At 39.6% G+C, this 12306-nt stretch overlaps 1 protein-coding gene across 1 annotated transcript; it reads left to right on the forward strand.

Moving 5' to 3' along the window:
- Window positions 1-8505: 8505 nt before the first annotated feature.
- On the forward strand, window positions 8506-11811 carry LOC110864970 (heat shock factor protein HSF8). The gene is made up of 2 exons (XM_022114142.2): window positions 8506-8974; window positions 10517-11811. Exons 1-2 carry the CDS (start codon window positions 8693-8695, stop codon window positions 11663-11665), a joined length of 1431 nt encoding a protein of 476 aa, XP_021969834.1. The 5' UTR covers window positions 8506-8692; the 3' UTR covers window positions 11666-11811.
- The last annotated feature ends 495 nt before the right edge of the window (window positions 11812-12306 follow it).

Consider the following 12306-nt stretch of genomic DNA (forward strand, 5'->3'; position numbering starts at 1 on the left):
GTGGATCAGCGAAAGTGTCAGCAACTGGGTACATGAAGTAACCCTTGATCTGGTCGTACCAATATTGCTCCCCCGCTCTAAGTGGGCGCAAGCCTATAACACCTCCAAAAGTTGCGAAGGCAGCCTGGTACAATTGCACTTCTGCACGCGCAGGTACAGGATTAAAAACAGGCCACGAAGAAGCTAAAATCAAAGGGATAAAGTGACTAACCTTGGTCATCAAGCTTCAAAATCGGAACATCCTTGCTATCCGGCGCCCATTGATCACTCATGCCCGCCGCTACCAGAACATTTTCCCCAAACACTCGGTTTGGAGTGGGAGTAAGCTGTTGATACCGATTCTCATGCTTCGAAATCGGCAGATCTTCTTTCAGTATCGGCTCAGACCAGGCGCAGAAGGTCATGGCGATCGGGATCACCTCCTCGCGAATATAGAAAAATTTTGGTTTCCAATCATGGAAACTCTTAGGATGATTCAGCAGTATCTTCTTCGCAGCTCCCCGACTAGCAAAGGAGAAGAAGCCCATATTCCTGATGAGCTGATAAAAAGCACGGAACCTCTCCACAGTAGGTTCAACACCATGGGCTCGACACAGGAACTCGAAGTGTCGAACCCTAACCATCCCAGGAGGGCTCATCCGGGAAATGTGAAATCCATAAAACTGCAAAATATGAGCCATAAAGTTTGTCGCCGGCAACCGGAAATTGCCCTGGTGGAAGAAATCTTCAAACAAAGTAATGTAACCCGGCGGCGCATCGGCAGCCGTCTGGTTCTAACTAGGGTATCTAGCATCCCATTCCGGTGGAAACCGGAAACTCCGTACGATCTGCTCAAACAACCCTAGGTCCCACCGGAGAACGGGAACAGGGCCTTTTTCACCAGGATGGTCTTCATGATGTTCTTCAGCCATGGATAACGATTTCAAACTTTGGAACTTCAGAAAGTTTTGAAGAGATGAAGAGTTCTTCAAGGATCTGCTGATGGTAACTTGAAGATTTGAAGATCCAAAAAGAAAAATGAGAGAAAAAGGGAAGCAGTTGAAGGAAAGAGTGCTCCCCTCTTGAATCTCTTCAACTATATATACCAATCGCATTTAATGCGATAGGTAAACGTGCCGAGATCGCTGCGCGCGTGACCAATCACAAAACGCCACGTAAGGCGGGATCATCGGAGTGACGGTTACCACGCGCGCGTCGTCCTCACTCGCCTGACGGAAAGCCGAACCGTCAGAGACAACTTGATGACAACCGTGTCAGCGATCAACTCAAACGTCACCATCAACGACATTTGCACCAACTCGTCAGAATTCAAATTTCGAGGATTTTCCCGCCTACAATTATTACAAACTTCATGCAGAAGATACCGAGGCCGCGCATCATCAACAATTTGTCAAACACCTTGCGCGCTTCAAAAACCAAGGGCAGTGCATCAAAGGAACAAACCCGGTTGTCGCGCCATTAACCAAGATCAAGCAAGCGACATCAGAGCACTTCTTTTTCCTAAGTCCAGAGCTCCAACCATTTACTTTGCGCATGGTGCAGCACTGGACTGGGGGGACTTGAAGGGGTATGGTCCCAAAAAGCTGCGCAAATCTCCCTCCGGGTTGCGCGCAGGGCCATACTCCTTAATCAATTACTTCTCGTGAGATCCAAGCAAGGGAAAGAAACCGACTTCAACACTTAGCATCTTGAAGTCAAGCCTACAATCACCTATACCTCGCGCAGGCTAACCCCATGTGCAACAAGGGTCGCGCAGAGATGCGGCGCAAAGACATCTTAGAGTACAAAGGGTACAAGTGCCAGATGAAAAGAGCCAATCCATATCCTCTGGGCTCTGCTCAATCGTGCTCCACGATCACCTGAGATGCAGGAGACACAAAGTACTCAAGGACGCCTACATGGCACCAATCATGGGGCAGAGACACCTGCCCCACGATCTCCACTAACTGGCTGATGACAGAGACCGACAACAGCGACACATGGCTCCACTCATGGTGCACCAACACCGAGAAACGTCTAGAAGACACTAACGGTCGACACCAGTGAGACAAAAGGCATATCCACCCTGTTGTCGTCTTACGGCCCAAGGGCAATCAGCCCACATCCTCTACACCACTCCGGCTATAAATAGAGCACTTCCTTCATAGGTAAAAGGATTCCACTCCCTCTACTCTCACTCTTAATACTTAATTATCTTCCCCAAAGCAGTCGCTTATTCTCACGCCGGAGCCCGGTTAAGAGGGAAACCCCCATATTCCCCTCTTAACGAGTAACGGTGTTCTGTTTTACAGGATTAGACGATCAGGACGAAGCTCAGAAAGTCATTAGAAGATTAACCTCTATGGCAGAGACATAAACCCAACTGATTAGTCCCATAATTAGTTCCGTGTTTCTTCAAGATCCTTCTCCTCAGTTGGAGATTTGGGATACGTCTCAGTTGACGTTTAAATACAGATCCCTCTCCTCAGTTGAAGATTTGGGATACGTCTCAGTTGGCGTTTAAATATAGATCCCTCTCCTCAGTTGGAGATTTGGGATACATCTCAGTTGACGTTTAAATATAAGTCCCTCTCTTCAGTTGGAGATTTGGGACACGTCTCAGTTGACATTTAAATATAGATCCCTCTCCTCAGTTGGAGATTTGGGATACGTCGCCGTTGACGTTTAAATATAGTTCCCTCTCCTCGGTTGGAGATTTGGGATACGTCTTAGTTGACGTTTAAATATTGATCACTCTCTTCAGTCGGAGATTTGGGATAATTAACATCACATAGTTGAATGAAAATTTTATCTCATTTCCTCATAGTCGGGAATTAGTTGGAAATTTGATATAAGTTCCATCACATAGTTGGACGAGAATCACTTATAGATTATTAAGATTACGTTGGTGGGAGGAAATTAGTTTTCCACTACTATCACCTTTTCAACCACTAACATTGGTGGGAATATACGCTTAGGACAGAGTCCTTTATCATGGTCTATTTACTAGTCTTAATTACGTAAGAACTAGTAGACCGAATAAATTTAAAAGGAAAATATTTGCTTGATTGATCACGGGCTTCTGACCAATTTGTCTTACCCTATAGACTTGGCATTTTTAATCCTTCTCCTTCCACACAGTTGGGATTAGTTGGAGATTTCAGGACACGTCTCAGTCGACGTTTAAATATAAGTCCCTCTCCTCAGTTGGAGATTTGGGATACGTCTCAGTCGACGTTTAAATAATAGTCCCTCTTCTTAGTTGGAGATTTGGGATACGTCTCAGTCGACGTTTAAATAATAGTCACTCTCCTCAGTTGGAGATTTGGATACGTCTCAGTCGACGTTTAAATATAGGTCCCTCACCTCAGTTGGAGATTTGGGATACGTCTCATTCGACGTTTAAATATAGATCCCTCTCCTCAGTTGGAAATTTGGGATACGTCTCAGTCGACGTTTAAATATAGGCCCCTCTCCTTAATTGGAGATTTGGGATATGTCTCGGTTGACGTTTAAATATAGGTCCGTCTCCTCAGTTGGATATTTGGGACATGACGTCTCATAGTTGGACGAAAGTTTACACTTTCTCAACCACTCATTGGTGCGAATATGTGCTTTTAGCCTTCGTCTATTGAGCAATTAAAAGATCTGTTTGATAAGGTAGGAGCAATAAATGTGACCTTCATATCATTTGAAGGAAAATAATAAAATGGGCTCCATAAAATCAATGATTTTTCTTATGGCAGTAATATCGCCAAAATATATTAGATGCTTACTATTAGCTGATATCAGTACAATATGACCATTGGGAGATCTTAGTGGTTCCATGCATTAAACCTTCATACTGGTCAGGCATGAAAGCAATCTATGGGACACACTAAGATACTGCCAATCATCATATGGCCCCTCTATTATACTAATTTTAGCATTCATAGTTGTTAAAGATCAATGAAATAAAATCAGTGTCGTACTCCAGATGGAGAACTTACTGGCAAGATTTGCCGGATTTATATAATATAATATACCAAGATGGGTTTGAATAATCAAGTTCCAAGACTCGAGATTATATGCTTTTAAGCAAGAACCAGAAAAAGTGATTTCTTTTTTTGCTTATTCTCCAGAATGAGAGAATATTGAATTAAAGAATAGAATTTTGTGCAAAAGTGCACAAATATCCTCGCCATGATGCAACTTTCCATAGTTGTTCCCGCTTTAATCAGCGGGTGAGATATCACCGGAACGTCTATCGAATATGATAGACTTCAGATAAATGATATTAGGTTATCACAGGAATATCAGAAGATATAACATCTGGTGACGAGGTTTAGCATCCTCATAATGGAGTTATCATCTCCAAAACAGTGTAGTTTGCCATATGGAACTTCAAGCTACTCAGTGGTAGAGGTTATCGAGTCCGTGACCCATCATAGATTCTTCATCTTGTCCGCGACATCTTGGCAGCATAAAATCAATAACTACTATATATAATTAAGAGTAGTCTTATGTTCGGGCCTAGACTCGGAGTTTCTTAAGGAATCTGCATTTGTGATATTTGGGATTAGACACAAAAAGCTAGTGTCTAACTCACTCAAATTGTAGCTCTGATACCAACCTGTCACACCCCGATTCCCGGTGGGCCTGGATGGGTATAATCGTGACGGTAGGATAACAGTTATCACAATATAATAATATGCAACAGAAGTATTGGAGTAAAATTATTAAATTCAATAAAGCTTGAATATATACAAACGTATTACAAGCGTTCAGTACAAGCCCACAGGCGGGATCTAATAAACAGAGCTTTAGACATCATAGGCCTTAAGCTTCAGGAGTTGCAAATTCCTTAGACTTCATTCTAGTCGACCCGGATTCCCAGCCTATAATAAGGTTCGGTGCCTGCGGTTCAATCTTTTGAAAATACGTCAGCTTAAGCTGGTAAATACAATTAACCGACTCGTTTTGAAAACAGTTTTCCAAAAAGAGTTTTATACATAGAGAAAACCCGTAGGTGATATTTTAAATATTTACTGAGATTTATTCTTGTTACCAGATTTACATACTTACCTTACAATCAGGAACCAGAGATCAGAGGCAGTTATTTAATATGATTAAGGTACTCACAAAAGTTGAATAAAACGTGTCTTATAGTCGGTATACCTACCCTTGCACGTTATTCCGTATGGACATATCAGTATATGAGTTGGGACGTCCGGACACGATACCATTAACCCCCAATCGTTTCAGTTATCAAGTAAAACGGAATAAACCGGATTCTTACATTTATGCGCAACATAGACGACCCCTTTATGTAATACCCGCTCCAAGTGGCGTAATCGACATCCCAAGTTTAAAAACTAAAATAAGTTAAGAGTATTTACCTTTTGCTAGCTTCCAATCAATATGATTATAATTTAGCAAAAAGCCGCAAATCTAAGTATTAATGACCCAAGTCCGATTATCTGGGAGGTACTATAGTCTGGAATGGACAAATTTATTATCTGTTAGAGTGTATACGGGTCAAAGGTTAGTCCCTTTGGATATGACCCGTTACTTAAGAATAGGTTCGCTAGATTAAGTGTATATCGAATAGAATGTGGTTCATACCTATCCGAGTGCAATGACTCATTGGATAAAGGTTATTTAACCAAACATTCTGATTTGGAGAGGTTTTGAAATACCTAGACCCGTTACGCCTAGTTTATGCAAACTAGGTTCGCATAACTAGTTATGCGCATAAAGACGAGTTTTTAAGGTCGGATGGGCTTATGACAAGTCTTAGTATCAAAACACATTTTTAGATGAAATATCTACTGACTTAAAGTCAGATCATAAGCCCGTTTTAATTTATAATCATTCATTTAGTGACCACATAGGGGCATTGTGGTCATTTAATAATATATTTGCGAATTGTCATAAAACTCATCAAACGGACTGACCATGTAGTATAACTTCATTGAGTTATACTCAATAATATTATGGTCCTATAACTAATTTAAAACAGGCCTAAACATTGACCAAACGGGTCAGAATCGAAAGTCAAAGCAAAAGTCAAACTACTTGACTTTCGATATAGAATTAAGCTCTAAACAAGAAATGACGAGTTGGACATGCATAGACATGTCCTAACATGTTTTATAAACTGATATAATGCCAAAACTTCAAGTTTTAATAGTAAAAACTTGATTAGCGTAATTTGCAAAGTTTACGTTTTTGACCGTTTATTTAATAAAAAATTGACTCGCCATTTCGCCTACTTAACGTGATCTTTAGAAGGTATGATCCCATGGGATTATAACCTTCATTATTATGATCACGTAGCCACGTTCGGATCGAACTTTGGCTTGACCATAATGGCCATAACCGAAAGTCAAATTGTTTGACTTTCGGATAATAACTAGCCTATAAAATAAAATTGACTGAAATGGAACAATTACTAGTGATCCAAGACGAGTATGAACTCAGTTGGGGGGCTTCCAGAGCCACCCCTTACGGACTGTAAGGGTTGACCGCTTACGATCCGTAAGGACCTTCAACGCACAAATTTGACTTAAACCCCTTGTGGATCGTAAGGGCTAAGCCTTATGGTCCATAAGGGACCTCCAAAAACAAATTTTGAGATTTTTACACTTTAAGCCCTTGGACTTTACATCTTTGGCCCTTTTGCACTTTTAGTCCCCCTCCTTTCTCGTAGTTGACATTAGTCGGAGATCCGGGACGCATTTTAGTTAACGCACAATAAAAGTTTCTCTTCTTCCTAGAATCGGGATCAGTCGGGATATATAAAACACGTTTCAATGAACGTATATATAAATTCTTCCTCCTTCCACATAGTTGGGAATAATCGAAGGATTAAATATGTATCGTCACATAGTGGAACGATAAATTCCCTTTCCCTTAGTTGGAAATTCGGGACACGTGTTGCCTCACAATTGGACGGAAATTTACGGGTGTTACACTAAGATACCTCTAGGTCCATAAAAACTTTTTAGGATACCTCTCAATTTGTCTTCTAGATCTGCCACCAGTAGTTGTAAGTTGTATCATAACGCGACAGAGTTATATCATTTATTTTTGTTTAGTTTTATTTTTTTATGACCATTTAGTAAGTGGATATTCATATATTCATCTAGCCAAACACCACTAATAAATTTACAAACCAAACATCATATAAATTTTTAAAAAAATTAACTTCATTTTCTTTCAATTTCCAATTTTATATAAAATACATATGTTTCATTTCAATAGTTATATGAGAAGTAGGTTTTTATTATCTCAACCACTCACCTCCAATGTGTCTCTTGAGGTATGTCTTTGGAGCCCCTTGCTAGTCCTTACTATTGTGAAATTTTGTCGTTAGATGCATCTAGCAATCACAAGGGCGTTGTTTTTCTAGATGGGGTGGACTCAAAGTAAAAGAAAAGTTTTATTTAAATTTTGTGTGTAGTGAATAGGTGAGGAGATGAAAATTAAGCATGCTAAAGATAATTGTAAGGTTGACGATGAACTAAAGAGTTTCTAAGGATTTGTAAGAATATAATGTGGTAGATAACATGGCAGCTAAAGGCGTCTTAAGACGTCTCTAACATGATAGACATCTAGGCCGTTCCAATCTTTTTGTAGGCCCAAGGCGAAATGAAATTTTAAAGCTTTTTTTTTCCTTCTTTGATTATTATAAATGATACTCTCTCATCTGTGTTTGGAACTAAGTAAAAATCTAACATAACTATAAGTCTATAACATAAAGTGGTTTGCTTGTATAAGTTGAAACCATAAGTTTGCACTATTTTTATAGTTAGCATATTAATTTTCTTTTAAGTGAAGGCCTTAACCCGAAGCTTAGGTTACTTGTGCTATAGGTCCGGCCCAAATAGAAAGTCTTGATATATTGCAACTTATCTACTTTGCTTTACTTATCATTAAATTTGCTTGAAAAATCAAATTTATTGTTATATGATTTACCATTTACCAACAACTTACACACATTTATTGATGAAAGATTTTAATATATTTATGAGTAAACCGTCATTTTGGTCCCTGAAGTTTGGTTACTTTTGCCAATTTAGTTCAAAACTCAAACCTTTTGCATCTGGGTCCCTGTGGTTTTAGTTTTATTGCCATTTTGGTCAAAAAATGAAATCAGGTCATACTTGTCTTATAAAATCCTGCAATTTTGTCATTTTTCTCAGAGGCAAATCAGGTCATATTTGCCTTATAAAATATGGTATTTATTTATAAAAAAGAAATGATCATTTTGCCCCTGCGGAAAATGACAAAATAACAAGATTTTATAAGACAAATATGACCTGATTTCATTTTTGGACCAAAATGGCAATAAAACTGAAACCACAAAGACCCGGATGCAAAAAGTTTGAGTTTTGGACTAAAATGCCAAAATTGACCAAACCACAGTGACCAAAATGACAGTTTATTCTATATTTATTTACATGTTATCATTCATGAAATTCAGCTAATTTCCTTAGGTGCCACAATTTCAAGCATGAACATCATTTATTTACTATTTATACCAAAAAGATATTAATAAAAAATCCAACTCTCTGCCTCCCTCTTTCATCATCTATTCACCATTTTCTTCTTCCAAAGTTTTCTCCATACTTCCACTTAACTTTCATTTCATCATTCCATTTCTAGGGTTTATAAACTCCATTCATGACACCCTAAATCCACCACAACCTCCATCGCCATCGCCATCGCCATGGAAGCTCGCAGTCAAACTAATGCCACCGCAGACGGTGGCGGTGGTGCCGCCGTTCCACCGCCTGCGCCGCTTCCGATTTCAACCGTCAATGCTCCGCCACCGTTCTTGGTGAAAACTTACGATATGGTGGATGATCCTGCTACCGATAAAGTTGTTTCCTGGACCTCTTCCAATAACAGCTTCGTTGTTTGGGATCCACCGGAGTTTGCTAGAGATCTGTTGCCGAAATACTTTAAGCATAATAATTTCTCCAGCTTTGTTCGCCAGCTCAACACCTATGTATGTTGCTCTTTCCTGTTTGAATGTTTAGCTTGTGTTGATTGATTGTTTTGTATGTGATTGATTTTATGTGTTTCTAATGTTTTTTAGTTTGTGATATGTTAAGTATTTTGATGATCACTAAGTTTAGAGTTTGAGTTTTAGGTCAAGGAGTTTATTTTCACTATAGTTAGGCAAACACATGTTATACTATGACGTCGTGTAGCGGTTTAAATAAAAAGTGAAAAAGTTGCCCATTTTGGCAGTGAGGTGTAATTTTTTGATTGGATAAGACAGTTAAATGGGAAATGAGAAAGTGGCTTTAGGCGTTAGGGGGCGCGCGCCCTTCACGTGTAAATGGGAAATGGTTTCACGGGCGTTAATCGATGAGGTGGAGTGGGGCGCCAAGGGGCTCACGCCCATTACACTTAGTCTAACCAGGAGTAAGTGCTATAGCCTGTTTCCAATACTCAGCGGCTTGGTCGAACCAAGCCTCCGCAATTTCAGAATCCCCCTGGCGAATGGCCTGAGAACTGTCTCTTCTTAACGATGAGGTTCTAGGAAAGATAGCGCAGTTCTTTATTCAAATTGGTGTTTCTTGTTGGCAGATTATGTTTTTGAGTCTTACTGCTGCTTATCTGGTATCCATGGTGGCTTTTTGGTAGATCTTATCGGCTGCTTTACATGTGGATTGCAAAATAACCGAGATTGTTAATCTGCGGTAGAACAGGGCTTTCCCTGTCTTTTCTCGTCACACCATAGTTTGCAATTTCTGCATTATATTCCATCCTTTTACATAACCTTATCTATAGTTGGAATCACATCGTTAAGAAGCAATCGAGTAATTCATTTAGCAGCTCTGTAGCACTACAGATGTCGAGATGTGATTTTATCTCTTTTTTTCATTTATTGCTCTTGGGATGGAGGAGATGATGATCCTCTATAACACTACAACCAGATCTTACAGATAATTTTGTTAGGCTCTCACACTCTTCCTTAAATGGGATTTTTATGTATAGAAGAAGTACACCAGTCACTTGCTGCAGACCTGTGTTTGTAACAGGAGAACGTGAACAAGTTTGGCAGAGAAGATTATGAGATAAGTAGTAGTTAATCATATTTGGGAAAAAATCAGCAGACCCTGATTTCAAACACGAGGTGGATATAGTGACAACTTATGGTGATTATTTGAGTCATTGCGTAGGCTGGTATGAAATATAAGTTAATTCCTTTTCATAATATATTTTTTGTTTGCAACACAGGTGACAACTATGAAAAGGGGGTACTTAAACGAGGCGACCTGACCTAAGTATACTCGTATCATTAGCATATAAGTTAATTCCTTTTCATAATATATTTTTTGGACATGTTAAGGAAGCAATCTGATTGAGAGTATAGCCTTAGGCTTAGTTGCATTGAGTTCAGATCACGCTTCTGTTTTTTTTTGTCTTTCTGAGTAGCTATGATATTATATAACTTTTTTCCCTTTTATTTCTGACGTCAGGATAAATACAGGTGCTAATTTGGTCCTCCATTTTTTTTTGTTGAGTTGTTGATAAACAGGGATTTAGAAAAGTTGACCCAGATCGTTGGGAATTCGCAAACGAGGGATTTTTAAGAGGTCAAAAACACTTGCTTAAAAATATCGTTCGCCGAAAATCAACTTCGGGACACACCCAACCAGCTCAACAACCTCATCAACAGACGTCCTCAGTGGGTGCATGTGTCGAAGTCGGAAAATTCGGTCTAGAGGAAGAAGTAGAGAGACTAAAAAGAGACAAAAACATTCTAATGCAAGAGCTCGTCAGGCTACGACAGCAACAACAAAGCACCGATAATCAAATGCAGTCTATGGTGCAACGTCTTCAGGGGATGGAACAACGACAACAACAAATGATGTCGTTTTTAGCAAAAGCGGTCAACAGCCCCGGGTTTTTGGCTCAGTTTGTACAACAGCAAAACGAGAGCACCCGTTTAATAACCGAAGGGAATAAAAAACGAAGGTATAAAGAAGACGGAGTCGTTTCAAATTCAAACGAACATTCGTCTAATGGGCGGATTGTTAGGTACCAACCCGCGATGAATGATGCGGCTCAAGCAATGCTTAAACAACTCATGAAATTAGATAATTCTTCATCCCGTTTGAATAGTTTTAGCTCGGGAGTTACTCTTCAAGAGGTCGCACCACCAGCTTCTGGTCAATCTTATTTACCGGCAGTGACAGGTGTACTTTCTGCACCTCTAGAAGCAAATTCTGAAGTGACTGCATCAGCAGTAACAGATATAGTTGACGGTCAGGATTTTCCCGATGTGCCTGAGCTCTCACAGTTGCAAGAATTGGTGTCGGATGCTAGCGTTGACAGTTACATACACCCCGAAGTACAGAATCCGCCCCCCCTTGACCCGAATATGGTTGATGAAAAGCTAGCGTTGGAAATCGGGAGTTTTTCTCCTGATGCGGATGTAGAATGGGATAGTAATTTGCTGACGGAAATGGAGAAGTATCTGACCGCATACGACCCGTCGTGGGAGCAGTTTCTTGAGCAGAGTCCGGAGGCTAACACAAACGATGAAATGGACTCTGGGCCGGTGGATGATGACGTCATAATGGGAAGTGAAATGAAGTCGTCAGAAACCGAGTGTTCGAGGTCTCAAATGCAGCAGCTCACTAAACAAATGGGGCTTCTTTCTTCAGATACTAGAAACACTTGATATACAATTGTTCCATGCGTATAAGTAATTTTAGACATGCATCTTGTCTTTTTGAAGAGAAATAACATATGTGAGTTATGTTGACTTTGACCCTTTGAATATGTCAGCTGTTTGATGCAATCCATTACATGTAGATAATTTCATCAGTTCGTCTTTATCGTTTATCTATTGGAAAGTAAGAAGATTTCTGTTTACATCACACGTAACTTATCTCCTGTTAACCACTATAACAAATTTGTAACAAGACTCCCAAAATTTGTTGTAAACAGGAAACATAATGTAACCCATGTAACCCCGTTTAGTGATTCAAAACACCACATAGACATGGCCTTGGAATTATTGACTTTGATTAATTATTAGAGACAGTTGTTAAATAAACTATAACATCCTAACAATCCGTTTGATTATACTAATTACCCACCAATTTACCAACCCGCTAATGATGCAAGAAAATCACCAATACGCTTGATAAATGACAAACAATTCAAATATAATAAACGTTTCACAAAGATCAACATAAGTGGTTAAAGCTAGTAGTTCATAAGAATCAGAAACAAAGTAATTGTGCAAAATGTAGCAATCGATCATCCGGGGGAAGTCACAAGATGTATTTCAGGAAACAAGATGGATCTTTGGCGCTG

This window comes from Helianthus annuus, chromosome 6, assembly GCF_002127325.2.
Source record: "Helianthus annuus cultivar XRQ/B chromosome 6, HanXRQr2.0-SUNRISE, whole genome shotgun sequence".
NCBI classification, from domain to species: domain Eukaryota; kingdom Viridiplantae; phylum Streptophyta; class Magnoliopsida; order Asterales; family Asteraceae; genus Helianthus; species Helianthus annuus.

Bases quoted from the DNA above. Each gene is read 5' to 3' on its own strand.
- LOC110864970 (XM_022114142.2), top strand. From the start codon at position 8,693: ATGGAAGCTCGCAGTCAAACTAATGCCACCGCAGACGGTGGCGGTGGT. The intron at 8,975-10,516 runs GTATGTTGCTCT...GTTGATAAACAG, and splicing joins TTCGCCAGCTCAACACCTAT to GGATTTAGAAAAGTTGACCC.